At 42.0% G+C, this 20,165-nt stretch overlaps 2 protein-coding genes across 2 annotated transcripts in view; one reads left to right on the top strand and one right to left on the bottom strand.

Annotated features, from left to right (window-relative positions):
- The first annotated feature begins 492 nt into the window (after positions 1–492).
- On the top strand, positions 493–7,973 carry NDUFC2 (NADH:ubiquinone oxidoreductase subunit C2). Its single transcript, XM_061202816.1, has 3 exons — positions 493–821; positions 5,792–5,935; positions 7,794–7,973. Exons 1-3 carry the CDS (start codon positions 653–655, stop codon positions 7,841–7,843), a joined length of 363 nt encoding a protein of 120 aa, XP_061058799.1. The 5' UTR covers positions 493–652; the 3' UTR covers positions 7,844–7,973.
- A 1,256-nt stretch (positions 7,974–9,229) lies between these two features.
- Positions 9,230–20,165, bottom strand: part of THRSP (thyroid hormone responsive) — a 40,088-nt gene continuing 29,152 nt past the window's right edge. The window contains 2 exon segments of the mRNA XM_061204100.1: positions 9,230–9,899; positions 12,655–13,546. Coding sequence (XP_061060083.1) covers positions 9,886–9,899; positions 12,655–13,141 — 501 coding nt within the window. The 5' untranslated portion in view covers positions 13,142–13,546 and the 3' untranslated portion in view covers positions 9,230–9,885.

Raw genomic sequence — 20,165 nt, forward strand, 5'->3', positions numbered from 1 at the left:
CGTCCCTCAGCGACGTGCAAGGACCTGAAGACCCAGGCTGAATTTCTAGAGTTTAGCTAAATGATCCAGTCCTGGGATTCTCCGAATTCTTTATGGCTGGCTGGACCTTAATTTTAGGCTTTGTGGAGGGTGTGCCTGTGCGAACGAACGACAGGAAACGCAGGAAATGAAAACTAGCTTTTATTTTATCTCAATTAATTACGTTTCTTAAAACTATCCATCAAGCCCACTTGTGGGTTTTGGATACGAAGATAAATTCTTGCTGAAAGAACATTCTGGGGAGGGAAAAGGATAGGCAATTGTGGGTGGGGGAGGTTGGGCGAGAAAAATCAATGTCTCCTAGTCTTCTAGCAGGATGGCTCATTTCCCGTACCCCTCGACCCCCGCTACCAAGCCCCGCCACCCCTTCCGTGGAGTTAGTGCCGGCCGGCAAGCGAGCGACGCCGGACACTTAGTAGCCCGGAACCTCGCGTGCGCGTTTCCAGCAGCAGCGTGCAAGGGGAAGTGTTTGGGCGCCGCACCGCCTCGCGCCATGCCCTTCAGCCCCGCGCTCGGAGGTGAAAGCTCGTGGCTTGGGCCCCGGCCGTGGTCTTGGTGATTTTCTTTGTAGTTGGAGGTCAGAGGCCAGGCCTCAAGTGGGAACGGCCTCACCATGATGAACGGCCGGCCGGGCCGAGTGCCCTTACAGTTCCTGCCGAATGAGGCCCGGAGCCTGCCGCCGCCCAAGCTAACCGACCCGCGGCTCGTCTACGTCGGCTTCTTGGGTTACTGCTCCGGCCTGATTGATAACGCGATCCGGCGGCGGCCGATGGTGTCGGCCGGTGAGGGCTGCGCGGGCGGGATGGGCTGGGAGGAGAGGGGGCCGTAGGGCTGAGGGCCGGCTCTGCCTTAGGCTGCCTGAGGTGCCTCCGCTTTTCCGGGCCTTTTCGCGTTAACAGGCCCCGCCTCGCCTCCCTCAGGTATCCGCGCCCCGTGAGCTTCTCAGAATCGGGCCGGCCAGAGTGTCATTTCAGGAAACTGAGATGCAGTGCAACCCACGACCTCGCAGTGAGTCTGTGAAGGACCCCGGACTGAACTGCCTGCTCCCCTCTCAGTTCGCGCTGTGGGGTGTGCAAAAATGAGCGATCAATCGATGCAATGCACTACTAACACTGCGTGCATTATAGCATTTAGTCTTCAGACACCTTGGGTGGTGAGGTGGGGGAGAGGTATTATCCATAATGGGGAAACAGAGCCTTAGATTAAAGCAGCTTGCCCAAGGTCGTAAGTAGCACAGTCTGTTTTTAAACTTCAGAGTCTATGTTCAGAACCAGCACTTCTCAGATTTAATGTGCATACTAATAACTTGGGGATCTTGTTAAAATGCAGATGCTGGTTCATTAGATCTGGAGAGAGGCCTGATGGTCCCAATCTCCCAGACGCTGCTGGTCTGGGGACTTCACATTGAGTAGGAGGCTTTAAACCACTGGGCTGTATTTCCTAGTAGATCAGTGTTCACCTGTCTGAGACCAACAGTGATAGTAAGTGACACAGCTGTGCTAAAGTCTATGGATTTCCAAAGGGAAAAGAGGGAAGCTTTGTAAAAGGTGTCTTTCAATTTAGCTTTGATATGTCAGACAGATACTTGGAGAGAGCCTTCCAGGCCCACGGGAGGCTAGTGGGAGTGAATGGGGGCAAGAGCACCTGAATGGGGGGCAGTTGATGATGAGTGAGAGCAGAGTAGGGCGGTAAGGTAACAAAGATTTAGGTGGATGGTAGCAATTTATTCTCTAGGCAGATGGGAACCTTACATGCTTTTGAAAGCTATCAAAGCTATCAGAGGAAGTTCAGTGATTGGACCTGTGTTTTAAAAGGTCAACTTTGTTAGAAACTGATTGGAGCCAAGGAGCCCAGCTAGGACGAAGGCTAATACAGTGGTTCAGGCAAGCAGGAATCATCTCACTTGTGCCTCTTTTGCCTTCTTCCAGCTGTATGTATGCCTGGAGGTCGACTCCCAACCCACCAAATTTCGGCATTTCTAGTGCTCAAATAGACTTGAGATCCTATCTGCTTTGGACATGACCCCACTCCACAGAAAGGAGTGATCTTTGTCCATTTCTGCCACTAGGAACTATGGAGTGTTCTCCCTTCTTATCACCACTCCACACTTGCCCACGCCTGTCACTTGGTGTAATGGAAAGAGCTCCATTTTGGAATTAAATGGCCTTGCTCCGCTGCTTCCCAGCCATGTCACCTTGGGCAAGTTACTTGGTCAGAGCTCAAGTTTCCTCATCTATAAAGTGAGAATAATTCATCTTTGCATATTTTTTTGTGAGAATTAAGTGAGATTCTATAGGCAAATGCCTGGCACACAGAAGGTGCCTAACAGGTTTCCCTTTCCTTAGCTCTTGTTATGCAAACAGTTTACCATATATTTGTTCAACCTTAACTGAGCTCTTTCTCTGTGCCAGGCAGTGTTACACATTGGGTATATGGGGGGAGGAATACTGACCTGCCCTTGAGGAACTCCTAACTGTGTCAGGGAGACAAACAGATCTGGGTTTGGTGTGACAGACAGGTATTTTGATAGAGGTGGGTGAGCAGAGAGTGCTTTGGGAGCATAAAGGAGGTTCAGATCAGAGGGATCCTGTTCCAGAGGAAGAAATGGTTGGCTGAGATTTGAAGTATGTATCACTTAATCTCACCTCATTGTTGTCAAAGAATGTTTTGTGCCTTTTCTGGGAGACAGAAGAGCATAGTAGTTAAGAGCACAAGCTTTTGCATTTGACACCACCTCCTCCCTACTAGCCATTTGGTTCTGGAGAAGTTACTTATCTCTGTGAGCTTTAGTTTCCTCATCTATGAAATAGGGATGGTGTCTACCTCTTTGTGTGGCTGTGAGAACTAGGTGAGATAATGGATGTAAAGCACTTAGCCCAGGCCTAGGGGTCAGAGTTCCTGAGTTCCCTGGGTTTCCCCTTAGTTGCTTTGGAAAATTCAGGTCTTGAGGACTTTATTGAAATAGTTTTCCTCAGCAGCATTTATTGAATGCATACTGTGTTTATCTAGTTCAATGTCTGGCATATAGTAATGTTTAATGAGTATTTATTGAATGAATGTGTAGATTACAAGGAAATATAAAACATTGTCCCAACCATCCAAAGATTTACAAACCAGATGGGCATACCTATTAAAAAGATGAATTGTGGTACAACTTTATGCACATAGGAGGAGTGGGGAAGGAGAAATATACAGTGGATTTTCCAACTATGGCCATGGAGAGTACCTGGCATTCTGTAGGTAGTTGGAATATTCTATCAATGAAATCAAGTTGTGCAGATCTTTTTCAAGTTAGCAGAAAATATTAAATACAATTTTTTCTTAAGCTTTTCTCCCATCACCTGTTTTTAAACCCTTGTTTCTGGTTACCACTTACCTGCCCTAAATTTAGAGTTAGTTGGTATCTAAGTGTAATCCACAAAATTAAATGTTTATTGATTTCTAGTTTAATATATCAGTAGTTTATGGCATTCTGCAAAGAGCACCATGGCTTTCAAGTTTAGGTTCACTGAGTAAAGGAAAGAAGGGGAAAATAATTGTGGGAGGGTTGTGTATGTGGTGAAAGGGAGACTGCTGCTGAAAGAGAAGAGGCTAGGGAAATGAGGACTTGGGAAGAGGCAAAGCCATGCCTTTAGGGCTAGGACACTGATATCATCTAAATCTTCTGTGAGGGATATGAGTAAGCACAGAGAGTCTGAGTCTTTGTATCTGTGTAGTCCAGTGGCACATGGGAGAACCCAGCACATTTTGGTTTGCTGTGTTACAGGTGGCCCATTAGGGGAAGCAGTGGCTGTTCAGGGTAAGGGAGAATGCAGAAGAGTCTGGGCCCTGTCCAGTCCCAGGTCATAGTGATACTTTGAATTTTTATTGTTTTACAATTTTTCCAAAACACTATAATAACTACTGTGAAAAAGATAGGTTAGGTATTATCTTTGTTTTAGAGGTAGTAAATTGATTTGCCCAAGGCCATTCATCCATTTATTATATATTTATTAAGTGCTGTCTGTGTGCTGGTATACAAAGATGAATCAAACATTGACTTTGCCTGGTAGTAGAGAGAGAAATAATTACTATAGCAATTTACATATTAATAGAGATGAGTTCATCCTTTTAACTCCAGGAAAGTTATAGGAAGGCTTCTTAGCAGAAGTGATGTCTGAGTTGAATCTTGAAGGATCAGGAAGTTGCTGGACAGAGAAGTAATCAGTGCACGGTATATAGAAGCATGAAGGAGCCTAGTTTATGTGAGGAATTAAAAGTAGTTCAGTATTGCTGGGCACAATGTGCATATCAGGGAGTGTCAGAAGATGAAGGTGGAAGAGGCAGCTCGTGAAAGGCCTGGGAGATCATATGCACGAGTTTAGGGTCCTGTTGACCATAATTGAAGAAGGGACTGACAGACTAGTTTGTGTTTTAGTAGAAATTCCTCTAATGACAGGGTAAAAGCTGGGATCAGTGTGGAGTAGAAAATGAGGTGAAAGGGAGACCAGTTAGTGTAAACGAGCGTAAGTTCCCTGAAGTGAGGAAAGGAAATATTTATAAGGTAGAATTGACAGTGACTGGATGTAGGGGAAGAAGGTAGGAAAAAAAGATAATTACTGTGTTTATTACCCAGGACATGGATTCCTGGGTAAATGGTCTTATTCTCTGAATTAAGAAAAAGAGGTATGAATAGGAAGGAACTGAGTTTGTTTGGGGGTATTCAGGTAAACGTATCTGTCAAATATTCGGATATATTTGCTGTTCAGCATGGGTGCCTGAGTTGGACGTTACTTATAGATGATAATAGATAAAACTATAGGAATAAAAAGTTCTCCAAAGGAACATGTACGGGATAAGAAGAGGGCTGGGAATAGAATTCTGAGGCATAGCTAGAAAACCTGCCCTTAGCCTTTTGCAAAAAAATGTTTTTGTATATAAAGTTTATACCTTTGCATCTCCCCTTCACATTTTAGATTTTGGCTTTCCTAGATCATGTGATTTGATCCTCTCCAGTCTTATTATAATAGGATGATTTTTTTAGTAGGATGATTTTATTTATTTATTATTTATTTATTTTTTTGCTGCTCCGCGTGGCATGTGGGATCTTAGTTCCCCAACCAGGGATTGAACCCATATCCCCTGCAGTGGAAGCGCAGAGTCTTAACCACTGGACCGCCAGGGAAATCCCAGTAGGATGATTTTTTAAAGATAGTTTTTGAATAAGTAATACATGCAAAATTACAAAATTTAGAAGGTACAAAAGAGAATTGAGATATGTTTGTCGTACAGTGTACTGTTTTAGTAACCACTAGATATGCAAAAATAAATCAGTATATGGAGACAAACCAAATTGCTTTTAGACCATCTGTAGAGGACTTTACCTCTACTCGTCATCTCCTGAACATGTCCTGGAATACAAGCTAGTGTAGGTCTAAAGTTAACTTATTGAAAAAGAAAAACTTTTTTTTCTGTTTCAGTCTGCCATTCAAGTTTTTGTACTTACCCACCTTTTTCCTTGAAGAAACTTATAAAACCTGAATTTTAAAAATCTTGGGTTCTGTTGATAGTTATATTTGTAGACTTAATGTTGCTTTTCATAGTTGCCAGATATCCTTAGGAAGATGTCCCAAAGAATACCCATGTACAAAAGACTTTCTTTTTTTTAAAGAATGTCGAAAGAAATAAATTATATATCTGAAACATTAAAAATGTGATTTTTAATACAATGACTGATTTTTGCTTTCTTTGGGATTTGTTGATTCAATTTCAGGTTTGCATCGCCAGCTTCTATATGTTACTTCCTTTATTTTTGTCGGATATTATCTTTTAAAACGTCAAGACTGTATGTATGCTCTGAGGGACCATGATATGTTTGCATATGTAAAGTCACATCCAGAGGATTTTCCTGGAAAAGGTATTTCAAGTTAATTATAGAAAACTTCTTTCTTACTCTGTATCATTTTCCCTGGTTAATCTTATTCATGCCTATGGCTTCAGTGCCTTCTGTATTCTGTTGACTTCCACATCTTTGTCTATAGACCAGAATTCTCTTGAATTCATATATCCAGTTTCTGGCTGAGTACCTCTGTGTCCCTCAGACAGCAGACAGAACTCATGTCCCCTCTGCTTGCCCAGACCTCCTGTTCTTCTGTGTCCTGCTTCAGTGAATGGCACTACTGTCCACCTAGGCTCTCCAGCCAGAAGCCTGGGAATCATCTTCAAGTCTGTGTCTTTGACTTCCCGTTAGTCATCAAGTCTTACCGTTCTAATCCCTAAATAATTCTCAACCCTGAACTCTCCTCTCTACCCTTGCCACTACCCTGGTTCAGGCCCTGGTAATCTCTTGTGTGGACTCTTGCACTTGCCTCTAGCTTGCCTCTGCCTTTAGTCTTACCGAAAATCACATCTCTGTGGATAAATATGGATGTGCTTAAAATAGCTATCCATTGCCTTTTGGATAAAATCAAGACTCCCTAGGATGGCTTGTTTTCCCAGGCTGAGCTAATTGCCTGGTAGAAACACTTAACTCATACCTCTTATCCACCCCTTAACACACACAGGCTGTGTTGTGTCCCTCACTGGACTGTAGCTTCATCTTTGTTTCTCCAGCCTCCAGCACAGAGCCTACACATAGTAGGCACTTAAATAAATAATGGCTGGCCTGAACTACATAGAGTCCTGCCTCATCTCCTGCCTCATGAAATGCTGTCCTGAACCTGCCCTATATCACTTTGTACATGCTACACCTCCTTAGTCCTCCTCTTGCCCCATTTCCACTCTGTGCACCTAACAAATTCCTGCTCAAGATTCATCATCTCAATGAAGCCTTCATCCAGCTATAGACAGGAATTTCCTTAGCACACTCTACTTATCTTTGTGCAGCTGTGAATATAACTGTAATACAGCTGTTTTCTTGTTCACATTTTATACAGATACACAATATAGATGTGTGTGTACATGAATGAATGAGTGTAGGAAATATTTGAAATTTTGAAAATTTTGTAAATATATAGATTTTTAGAGTTTCCTATTTATGTAAAAGTGTAATATTAAGCATTTAAATTTCATCAGACTGAATGATGATGTGTAGGGTCCTATTTTGCTCTGAAATTGTATTACTCTAACATTTCCCTAGCCTTCAGTCACATATGTGATATTTATGGTGGATCAGAAAGGCAGCTTTTTTTTGCCAAAGAAGAGCTCAAAGACTAGTACAAAGCCCTGAATAGTAGATGTATCAGGGATGGGAAATACTCAGGACTGCTGGATGTTAGAGCTGAAAGGAATCTTGGGAATATTGATTTCTAAGAGGGAGACCCAGTGGCAGTTAGTCCTCAGTCCCAGACCTCTGGCTCTGCCTCCGCATTTCCACTAGCTCCCTCTGGCAGTGAGTGTAGCCTCACGGGCTCATTCTCTCTGAGCAGCAGATTACTGGCAGGTGTGCCAAGAGCCTCCTGCACGGACAGTGCAGGCATGGAGAGCTTGACTGCCTCGGCTCCTGGCCCCTCCCTATTCATTCCTTCTTTTACCCCTTCAGCTAGGATTCCCCTGGCAGCACTTTGCCCCTCCAGATAACCATGTGGATGTCACCACAGATTCTTCCAAAGTTATTCTTCATTCAGTGGAACAAAATGCCTCAGTGATTGCCAAGCCATGGTTGAGGACTAGAAAATAAAGCAGTTCTTAAAAGAATATTAAGTGTTAATTTTTCTTTAGGAAATATGATTTTTTAAACACAATTTAAAAATCTTTTGTGATCTTTCTTTTTATAGATAAGAAAACTTATGGTGAAATTCTTGAAGAATTCCATCCAGTGCGTTGAAGTCTCCAAAATGCTTGCTCCGGTTTCACTGATACCGGTTTTTTCTGAATTTTGTGGAACTGTTTCTATGACATCTGAAGTGTATGGTAATCTATACATTAACACCTTGTGATTAAAATGGTCATCATAAGCACTCTGACTCCTTTTTGTCATAAGAAAAATAGTTCATCGGAGAATGGTCAGTTTCCATTTACCTAGTTTTTTTTAAATCTTCATCCTTCCTGTTTTTAAATTTATTTATTTATTTATTTATTTATTTATGGCTGTGTTGGGTCTTCGTTTCTGTGCAAGGGCTTTCTCTAGTTGCGGCAAGTGGGGGCCACTCTTCATCGCGGTGCGCGGGCCTCTCACTATCGCGGCCTCTCTTGTTGCGGAGCACAGGCTCCAGACGCGCAGGCTCAGTAGCTGTGGCTTACGGGCCCAGTTGCTCCGTGGCATGTGGGATCTTCCCAGACCAGGGCTCGAACCCGTGTCCCCTGCATTGTCAGGCAGATTCTCAACCACTGCGCCACCAGGGAAGCCCTCCATTTACCTAGTTTTAAGAAGACATCTGGCAGATTTTAAAATGGGGTTTAGTTCTAGTTCAGAGTTGGCAAACTATAGCCGCTGGGCCAAATCTGGCTCACTGCCAATACAATTTTATTGGACACAGCCAAGCTCATTTGTTTACCTGTTTATGGCTGCTTCCATGCTACTGCAGCAGAGTTGAATGGTTGTGACAGAGACCTTATGGTCTGCAAAGCCTAAAATATTTAATATATGGCCCTTTACAGAAGAGTTTTGCCTGCTCCAGTTCTAATGCAAAGTGAATCCAAGCAAGCCAGATTATGGTAGGTTTTGTGAGTCGTGCAGAATAATTTTGACTTGATTCTGTAGGTAGTGGAAAGTCACTAAAGGATTTTAAATAGGAATAACATGATCATGTTTGTATTACTGAGCTCTCTGCAACAACGTAGAGGGTGGTTGAGAAGGAGGAAACTCAAGACCAGGAGAACAGCTGATACGGCAAAGGGGTCTCAGCTCTTAGATGGATCATCCTGGAGAAAGTGGGCTCAGTAGCTAATGCTGTCTACAGTGGAGCTTGGTGCAATTAGAAGTAAAAGATCCCACCTAACTAGAATGAGGTTACTCTTTATGGCTTATCAAGTCCAAATGCTTGTCCAAAAAGTTTTTGTTTCCAAGGTCAGATTTTATAATCAGATTAGGTTTTGGAGATTAATAAAATTGTTTATTTATATGTGATTTCAAATTAGGTGGCAGTCTGAATATAAGCAGATGGGCAAATCAGATGGTTCCATCTCTCTTCTCTTGAGTCCTACTTGTTAAAAATGAAATCGCGTCTGAGAAAGTAGAAGTTAATAAAGATATGTACAAATACAAGGTATTATTTTTTATTGCTACTGCAATAAATAAGTTTATAGTTCACCTGTGCTCAGCAGGTGTAAGAGTGAACCACTCACTCAGAGTTTAGGACTCTGCTACTTCTTAGTTCTGGAGGCTAAAAAGTAAGGGAGGGCTAGAACAAACACAAGGTGAGGGTGGGAGAAAAAAATCCACCTATAATAATAGCTCTCACATGCCAGCTGCTTTTGACTTATTGTCGTGTTTAACTTTCATAACAACTTTATGAGGTAGGTAACACTTTCCCCATTTTATAGATGAGGAAATTTAGGCTACAGTGGGTTAAATAACTTGCCCAAGATCACAGTGAATGACTGCCAAGAGGGAAGGATGTGAACTTCAATTAGTCGGATGCTAAAACTTCTCTTTCTGCTGTAACACACTGGCCAGGTGACATGTGGTCCCTCGTGAACCACTGGCTACCACCCCAAGCTGGTAAGAGGAGCAAGGAGAGTTGTGAATAGCAACAACCTAAAGGTGACCCAGTGATGAGTCCACGAATTGGTTCTCAGAGGCAGGTAGGGAAGCATCCCAGACATCCAAGTCGCCTTCACTTCTAGCTGCGGGTCCAGGTCTTTCTGGTCTTATCATCATCAGGCTAGCGAACTGCTCCATGTCCTCATCACAGAGTCTGCCTTCTATCATGTGGAGTAAGCTGTGGAGTGCAGAAATTTTAAGAAAGCAGTCAGTATAAATTCACACCATTAAGGTACTGTCACATGCCTATTAAAGTAGGAAAAATACTGAAAAAGCACAGCGGTGCTGCCGTAGGAAAACCCTGGTGGCATTACAGCGCTACAAGAAGGATCCGGTTGTCAGTGCTGCAATATCTCACGTAGTTTCATCTCTACATTTTACTAACAGGAAAACTACAGAAAGGTGAACTAAGTTGTCCAGGGCATAGAGAGATCAGTGAAGAGCCAGGACAAGAGGCCAGATATTTTTTAACTTCTGTACAGCTGCCACAAAAAACAAGCTAGGGTGCGTTGAAGCATTACAATGTAGAATTGGCTGCTCTTGTCTTTGAAGTGGTTTGGCTGACCAAGGAGTGGGGTTTCTCACCGCTTTGCCATCCCTAATTCCCACCTCCAGCCCAAGCTGCAGAATTCTAAGGTGCTAAGGAAATCCAGTAGTGTAGAGGAAAGGAATTAGATGTGAGCTAGGCCAGGGCCCATTCACATCTTGGCTCTGCCATTTCCTGAGTAACCTCGGACTCATTTTATCTCTCAGACCTCCAGTTTTTCCATTTGTAAGAGGGGATTATAATTCCATTAGATCATTGATATGCAAGTGATTTTAAACTACAAGACTATTCAAGTGCTAATTGTTTTTATTAATTTTTTTATTATTCAGTGAATAAACTGAAACCCAGAGAAGTGAGTGAAAACAAGGCCTCACAGCTCATTAGTGATGGAATCAGGACTTGAACCCAGAGCTCTTGACCCAGCCCCATTACATTCAAGAAGAACCTCTGAAAGGCCACCCAGGGAGCCTCAAGGGGAGAGGGAAGTGGGTTGAAGTTGGCAGTTTGGGTTTGGGTTTGAGGTAGGGGAAGGGAAAATGGCTGAGAAAATACCAGGAGCAGAGCTCTTTATAGGCTATGTGTTCAGAATCCATGTATATTTCCCATCATTATAGAGTGGCCTCAGGAAAATCATGAAGATAACACAATATAGCAGAGAGTAAATCTGATGCAAAGAACACCCAGCTCAAAGTTGGGGCCATTCTTGCTTTTTTTTATCCCCCTACTAATTATGTGACTTTGGGTGAGTCAGTTCATCTCTCTGGATTTAATTTCCTTACAGGTAAAATGAGGATAAAGATTCTGCCCAAATACCTGCATCGGGTGGTTTTGAGATTCCCATGGACATGGACTTGGACATGGTTTATTACCGATGAAGCCAGTTTGTGGGAGTAGGGCTGACAGGTGGCACAGAATCAAAACTGGCATGTGCTGTGGCCAAATTTCTCCCAATCATTACCCAGGAGTGACCCATCCATGACTGTCCCAGATCCCCTTCCCACCTCCTACCCTGTGCCACCACCTGCTAGTCTAGCTTCCTGCTCATCTACACCTCACAACCCCAGCCCTTCTGTGCTCAGATTCCAACACGTATGTATACGTCCTCACAACTGGGCTTCCCAACGGGCATGCCTCCACACTGGTGTCCCCGGAACAGATTTGAGTGCCCACATAGTGGTCCTTTAGCTTTCCATTTGGCTGGCTGCCACTTGGGATGGCCAGAGTACCCCTGCTAGTTGCAGGACTACTGTGAGCAGCCTCACCTATGTACCCCCATGTGCCATATAAATATAATTCTCCATATTTCATAACTTGAAAAAATGTTGGAAGCAGTGCCACACACACATAGAATTCACATTCTACACCTGAGTAAACACATGCCTTGGGTAAGTTTCTTCACTTACAAAATAGAAAAAATAAAACCTATCTTCCGGACTTCCCTGGTGGCACGGTGTTTAAGAATCCGCCTATCAATGCAAGGGACACAGGTTCGAGACCTGGTCCAGGAAGATCCCACATGCCGCGGAGCAACTAAGCCTGTGCGCCACAACTACTGAGCCTGCGCTCTAGAGCCCGTGAGCACAACTACTGAAGCCCACAAGCCACAACTACTGAAGCCTGTGCGCCTAGAGCCTGTGCTCTGCAACAAGAGAAGCCACCACAATGAGAAGCCCGCGCACCACAACGAAGAGTAGCTCCTGCTCACTGCAACTAGAGAAAGCCCATGCACAGCAATGAAGACCCAAAGCAGCCAAAAATTAATTAATTAATTAATTAAAAAAAAAAAACTATCTTCCTAGAATTGTTATGAAGATTAAATGAGTTAATCCTATCTCAAGCATTTAGGGACTATGCTGGCATTCATTATGTGCTCAAATAGAAGCTATCATTTATATGTGACATCAGGGGTTCTTATTTTAGAATTCATGGCTAGGCCCTGGTAGATGGCATATTCCCTGAAATTGCATGTACAGTTATGTCTTTATGCCTAGACTCTGGAGAGAGAGAGAGTCCTTGGCTTTAATCAGATTCTTAAAGAAGTCGATGGTGAGAGCACACCTGTTCAGTTCGTACAGCTCCAAATATTCACATACTTACTAATAATTGCACAATTACATATAAGTGCACATAAGGTATGCACTCACCAACCACTTTTCCTTGTTTCCATGACAGTTCACCACCATTACTCACCAATTCTGGGTCAGAAGGAGAGTAAGGCAGGCCTGGCCTTGGACCTTCCCAGGTCATGGTCCCAATATCCCAAAGTGAGGGTGGCTTTGTCTGAGAGCCAGGCTCTCCCTCTCGCACTGGGTTCACCACTGCTCTATTTCCTCCCCTGGGATGTCCCTCAGTGGACTCTGACACCCACTAGCATGGCCACCGTTACCTTTCCTAGAGTCCGAGGCCTCTATGGGCTGTCCCATTATCTCCTGGTATTTCCTCGTCACCTCCTCGGCTTTCAGGGTAAGGTGGGTGAGGATATGAGGAAGGCTGGAGAAGTGCAGGTGGAACTAGGCTTCCAGGTCCAGCTGCCCCAAGACCCTCTCCTCCTCGGCCTCCTCTGTCTCTGCAGCTTCATTCTCAGCCTCGTCGGCTTTGCCACCTGCCACCTTGGCCTTCCGCTCCTCCCAGGGCAGCAGCCCATGTTCCACATCCACGCAGATGGCCTTGAGCATGGTGAAGTAGTTGTAGAGATCGGGAGCCCCTGCCTAGGCCTGGTGCCCATGAACACTCAGCACATCCCACAGAAGGCTGGGGATCATCACCAGCTGTTTCATGTTGCACACCATGGCCGAGTACTGGTCCATGACAGTCAGCAGGCAGTTCCTGCAGTAGCACTTGGTCAGCATCTGCATGGGGGCTTTAGCTTCCATACAGAGGCCGGCAGACTGCCTCAGCACTATTTCCAGGCTGTTATTTTTGTCTGGATGCACAGCAGTTTGACAGGATGCAAGGCCCAGCCGGTGGGTCAACACAGCCCTCTTTTAGGCCAATCCCAGGGCTTGGGTCCCAACATCTGTATCAGGCGATCCATCTGCCCAGGGATAGGACTGCCAGACTTCTGTCAGTCATTTCAGTACTCCGTGACTGCCTCAGCAAGAGCCTGGCTCCTCCTTCATCAGCTCACAGGGTCAGTTAGAGGGCAGCCTTTCCCTTTGGCAACTGGTGCACTTGAAACCAGGGCAGTAATTAATTCTTTCAGGTCACCTGATACCAAGCTGCCTCATGGCTGTCTGTGTCCTAATGGGCAGCTCACTTCTTCAACCTGGGTGTCTCAGCTGTGAAATGAACAAGGGAAGAGGGTCATGTAATGAAATGGCTTAGTGTGGGGCAAAGAGCATTCGAGTGGGAGCCAGAAGCCCACTTCTGCTGCAATTTCCTAGCCATGAGTTGTCATTGTTTGCTGGCTAACAATTAGGAACACCCACTTCACATCAAGTTCTATACTAAGCTCTTTCACCACAACCCTACGATGAATGCTTTAGTATTCCCATTTTACCAGTGAGGAAACTGAGGTGCAAACAGCTAAAGTAACTTGCCCATGGTGCCCTTAGGGCTGGGATTCCAGCCTGGGACCACCTCTCTCTCACCTCCAGTCAGGGCTCTAGACTGATGTGTGAGGTTGCATAAGTTATACAAGGTAGAGAGGGAAGACAGGAGAAGCAAGAAGAACTACAATTCTTCAGCCTGTGGAAGGAAAACCACATTCACAGAAAGACAGACAAAATGAAAAGGCAGAGGACTTTGTACCAGATGAAGGAACAAGATAAAACCCCAGAAAAACAACTAAATGAAGTGGAGATAGGCAACCTTCCAGAAAAAGAATTCAGAATAATGATAGTGAAGATGATCCAGAACCTCGGAAAAAGAATGGAGGCAAAGATCGAGAAAATGCAAGAAATGTTTAACAAAGACCTAGAAGAATTAAAGAACAAACACCTAGAAGAATTAAAGAACAAACAAACAGAGATGAACAATACAATAACTGAAATGAAAAATATACTAGAAGGAATCAATAGCAGAATAACTGAGGCAGAAGAATGGATAAGTGACCTGGAAGACAGAATGGTGGAATTCACTGCCATGGAACAGAATTAAAAAAAAAGAATGAAAAGAAATGAAGACAGCCTAAGAGACCCCTGAGACAACATTAAATGCAACATCATTCGCATTATAGGGGTCCCAGAAGGAGAAGAGAGAGAGAAAGGACCCGAGGAAATATTTGAAGAGATTATAGTCAAAAACTTCCCTAACATCAGAAAGGAAATAGCCACCCAAGTCTAGGAAGTGCAGAGACTCCCAGGCAGGATAAACATACCGAGACACATAGTAATCAAATTGACAAAAATTAAAGACAAAGAAAAGTTATTGAAAGCAACAAGGGAAAAACGACAAATAACATACAAGGGAACTCCCATAAAGTTAACAGCGATTTCTCAGCAGGAACTCTACAAGCCAGAAGGGAGTGGCGTGACATATTTAAAGTGATGAACGGGAAAAATACCCAGCAAGGATCTCATTCAGATTCGAGAGAGAAATTAAAACCTTTACAGACAAGCAAAAGCTAAGAGAATTCAACACCACCAAACCAGCTCTACAACAAATGCTAAAGGAACTTCTCTAAGTGGGAAACACAAGAGAAGAAAAGGACCTACAAAAACAAAACCATAACAATTAAGAAAATGGTAATAGGAACATACATATCGATAATTACCTTAAACATGAATGGATTAAATGCTCCAACCAAAAGACACAGGCTTGCTGAATGGATACAAAAACAAGACCCGTATATATGCTGTTTACAAGAGACCCACTTCAGACCTAGGGACACATACAGGCTGAAAGTGAGGGGATGGAAAAAGATATTCCATGCAAACAGAAGTCAAAAGAAAGCTGGAGTAGCAATACTCATATCAGATAAAATAGACTTTAAAATAAAGAATGTTACAAGAGACAAGGAAGGACACTACATAATGATCAAGGGATCAATCCAGGAAGAAGATATAACAATTATAAATATATATGCACCCAACATAGGAGCACCTCTATACATAAGGCAACTGCTAACAGCTATAAAAGAGGAAATCGACAGTAACACAATAATAGTGGAGGACTTTAACACCTCACTTACACCAATGGACAGATCATTCAGACAGAAAATTAATAAGGAAACACAAGCTTTAAATGATGCAATAGACCAGATAGATTTAATTGATATTTATAGGACATTCCATCCAAAAACAGCAGATTACACTTTCTTCTCAAGTGCACACGGACGTTCTCCAGGATAGATCACATCTTGGGTCAGAAATCAAGCCTCGGTAAATTTAAGAAAATTGAAATCATATCAAGCATCTTTTCCGACCACAACACTATGAGTTTAGAAATCAATTACAGGGGAAAAAAATGTAAAAAACACAAACACATGGAGGCTAAACAATACATTACTAAATAACCAAGAGATCACTGAGGAAATCAAAGAGGAAATCAAAAAATACCTAGAGACAAATGACAATGAAAACACGACGATCCAAAACCTATGGGATGCAACAAAAGCAGTTCTAAGAGGGAAGTTTATAGCTATACAAGCCTACCTCAAGAAACAAGAAAAACCTCAAATAAACAATCTAACCTTACACCTAAAGGAACTAGAGAAAGAAGAACAAACAAAACCCAAAGTTAGCAGAAGGAAAGAAATCATAAAGATCAGAGCAGAAAGAAATGAAATAGAAACAAAGAAAACAATAGCAAAGATCAATAAAACTAAATGCTGGTTCTTTGAGAAGATAAACAAAATTGATCAACCATTAGCCAGACTCATCAAGAAAAAGAGGGAGAGGACTCAAATTAATAAAATTAGAAATGAAAACAGAGAAGTTACAACAGACACCGCAGAAATACAAAGCATCCTAAGAGATTACTACAAGCAACTGTATGCCAATAAAATGGACAACCTGGACGAAATGGACAAATTCTTAGAAAGGTAAAACCTTCCAAGACTGAACCAGGAAGAAATAGAAAATATGAACAGACCAATCACAAGTAATGAAATTGAAACTGTGATTAAAAATCTTCCAACAAACAAAAGTCCAGGACCAGATGGCTTCACAGGTGAATTCTATCTAACATTTAGAGAAGAGCTAACACCCATCCTTCTCAAACTCTTCCAAAAAATTGCAGAGGAAGGAACATTCCCAAACTCTTTCTATGAGGCCACCATCACCCTAATACCAAAACCAGACAAAGTTACTACAAAAGAAGAAAATTACAGACCAATATCAATGATGAATATAGATGCAAAAATCCTCAACAAAATACTAGCAAACAGAATCCAACAACACATTAAAAGGATCGTACAACATGATCAAGTAGGATTTATCCCAGGGATATAAGGATATACGCAAATCAATCAATGTGATACACCATATTAACAAATCGAAGAATAAAAACCATATGATCATCTCAATAGATGCAGAAAAAGCTTTTGACAAAATTCAACACCCATTTATGATAAAAACTCTCCAGAAAGTGGGCATGGAGGGAACCTACCTCAACATAATAAAGGCCATATATGACAAACCCACAGCAAACATCATTCTCAATGGTGAAAAACTGAAAGCATTTCATCTAAGATCAGGAACAAGACAGGATGTCCACTCTTGCCACTATTATTCAACATAATTGTGTAAGTCCTAGCCACGGCAATCAGAGAAGAAAAAGAAATAAAAGGAATACAAATTGGAAAAGAAGAAGTAAAACTGTCACTGTTTGCAGATGACATGATACTATACGTAGAGAATCCTAAAGATGCCACCAGAAAACTACTAGAGCTAATCAATGAATTTGGTAAAGTTGCAGGATACAAAATTAATGCACAGAAATCTCTTGCATTCCTATCCACTAACAACGAAAGCTCAGAAAGAGAAATTAAGGAAACAATCCCATTCACCATTGCAACAAAAAGAATAAAATACCTAGGAATAAATCTACCTAAGGAGGTAAAAGAACTGTACTCAGAAAACTATAAGACACTGATGAAAGAAATCAAAGATGGCACAAACAGATGGAGAGATATACCATGTTCTTGGATTGAAAGAATCAATATTGTGAAAATGACTATACTACTCAAAGCAATCTACCGATTCAATGCAATCCCTATCAAATTACCAGTGGCATTTTTTACAGAGCTAGAACAAAAAAAATCTTAAAATTTGTATGGAGACACAAAAGACCCCGAATAGCCAAAGCAGTCTTGAGGGAAAAAAACAGAGCTGGAGGAATCAGACTCCTTGACTTCAGACTATACTACAAAGCTACAGTAATCAAGACAATATGGTACTGGCACAAAAACAGAAATATAGATCAATGGAACAGGATAGAGCCCATGCACCAGAGATAAACCCATGCACCTATGGTCAACTAATCTATGAGAAAGGAGGCAAGGATATACAATGGAGAAAAGACAGTCTCTTCAATAAGTGATGCTGCGAAAACTGGACAGCTACATGTAAAAGAATGAAATTAGAATACTCCCTAACACCATACACACACAAAAAACTCAAAATGGATTAAAGACCTAAATGTAAGACCGGACAGTATAAAACTCTTAGAGGAAAACATAGGAAGAACACTCTTTGACATAAATCACGGCAAGATCTTTTTTGACCCACCTCCTAGAGTAATGGAAATAAAAACAAAAATAAACAAATGGGACCTAATGAAACTAAAAAGCTTTTGCAAAGCAAAGGAAACTACAAACAAGATGAAAAGACAACCCTCAGAATGGGAGAAAATATTTGCAAACAAATCAATGGACAAAGGATTAATCTCCAAAATATATAAACAGCTCATGCAGCTCAATATTAAAAAAACAAACAACCCAATCCAAAAATGGGTAGAAGACCTAAATAGACATTCCTCCAAAGAAGACATACAGATGGCCAAGAAGCACATGAAAAGATGCTCAACATCACTAATTATTAGAGAAATGCAAATCAAAACTACAATGAGGTATCACCTCACACCAGTTAGAATGGTCATCATCAGAAAATCTACAAACAACAAATGCTGGAGAGGGTGTGGAGAAAAGGGAGCCCTCTTGCACTGTTGGTGGGAATGTAAACTGATACAGCCACTATGGAGAACAGTATGGAGGTTCCTCAAAAAACTAAAAATAGAACTACCATACGATCCAGCAATCCCGCTACTGGGCATATACCCTGAGAAAACCATAATTCAAAAAGAGTCATGTACCACAATATTCATTGCAGCTCTATTTACAATAGCCAGGACATGGAAGCAACCTAAGTGTCCATCGACAGACGAATGAATAAAGAAGATGTGGCACATATATACAATAGAATATTACTCAGCCATAAAAAGAAATGAAATTGAGTTATTTGTAGTGAGGTGGATGGACCTAGAGACTGTCATACAGAGTGAAGTAAGTCAGAAAGAGAAAAACAAATACCGTATGCTAACACATATATATGGAATCCAAAAAAAAAAAAAAAAGGTCATGAAGAACCTAGGGGCAAGATGGGAATAAAGATGCAGACTTAACTAGAGAATGGACTTGAGGACACGGGGAGGGGGAAGGGTAAGCTGGGACGAAGCGAGAGAGTGTCATGGACATATATACACTACCAAATGTAAAATAGATAGCTAGTGGGAAGCAACCACATAGCACAGGGAGATCAGCTCGGTGCTCTGTTTCCACCTAGAAGGGTGGGATAGGGAGGGTGGGAGGGAGATGCAAGAGGGAGGAGATATGGGGATATATGTATATGTATAGCTGATTCACTTTGTTATACAGCAGAAACTAACACACCATTGTAAAGCAATTATACTCCAATAAAGATGTTAAAAAAAGAAAAACTAAAAATAGAATTACCATATGACCCAGCAATCCCACTACTGGGCATATACCCAGAGAAAACCATAATTCAAAAGGACACATGCACCTCAATGTTCTTTGCAGCACTATTTACAATAGCCAGGTCATGGAAGCAACCTAAATGCCCATCAACAGACAAATGGATAAAGAAGATGTGGTACATATATACAGTGGAATATTTCTTAGCCATAAAAAGGAACGAAATTGGGTCATTTGTAGAGACATGGATGGATCTAGAGGCTGTCATACAGAGTGATGTAAGTCAGAAAGAGAAAAACAAATATCATATATTAATGTATCTATGTGGAACCTAGGAAAATGGTACAGATGAACCGGTTTGCAGGGCAGAAATAGAGACACAGATGTAGAGAACAAACATATGGACACCAAGGGGGGAAAGTGGCAGGGGGGTGGGGGTGGGATGAATTGGGAGATTGGGATTGACATATATACACTAATATGTATAAAATAGATAACTAATAAGAAACTGCTGTATAAAAAAGTAAATTAAATTTAATTTTTTTTTTAAAAAAAGAGAAGTTATACAAGGTAACAGGATCCATATCCTTATCTGTAAATTTGAGGTGTTAGGAGACAAAGCATAGTCCCCAGATATATTATCTGTGCAGATGCTAGATTAATGCTGAGGTCCCTCTCAACTCTAGTCAGTAATTACATGAGTTATAATGCTTCCTCTTTACCATTGACCTAGTTTTCTGGCCAACAGTCTTGGAAGATAATAATCCCTTGCATTGCCACATTATCAAAGTTGACAAAACTGCATTTGCTATATTTATTAATAACTAGGAAAGTGAGGCCCAATGAGAGGCTCATAGTTGTACAAGTTAGTAGCAGAGTCAAGTGAACAAGACCTTCCAAGTTCTAGTTCAGTTACCTGCTTGTAACACCACCTTGAGGGAAAAGATTTACTAGGTACCTGGCGGAGAGAGGAGGAGAGCATCAGAGGGGATCTTCTCTCACCGAGGCCACCCTCACTCCCA

This window comes from Eubalaena glacialis, chromosome 10 (assembly GCF_028564815.1).
Source record: "Eubalaena glacialis isolate mEubGla1 chromosome 10, mEubGla1.1.hap2.+ XY, whole genome shotgun sequence".
Taxonomy (NCBI): Eukaryota; Metazoa; Chordata; class Mammalia; order Artiodactyla; family Balaenidae; genus Eubalaena; species Eubalaena glacialis.

Bases quoted from the DNA above. Each gene is read 5' to 3' on its own strand.
- NDUFC2 (XM_061202816.1), top strand. From the start codon at position 653: ATGATGAACGGCCGGCCGGGCCGAGTGCCCTTACAGTTCCTGCCGAAT. The intron at 822-5,791 runs GTGAGGGCTGCG...ATTCAATTTCAG, and splicing joins GCGGCCGATGGTGTCGGCCG to GTTTGCATCGCCAGCTTCTA. The intron at 5,936-7,793 runs GTATTTCAAGTT...TTCTTTTTATAG, and splicing joins AGAGGATTTTCCTGGAAAAG to ATAAGAAAACTTATGGTGAA.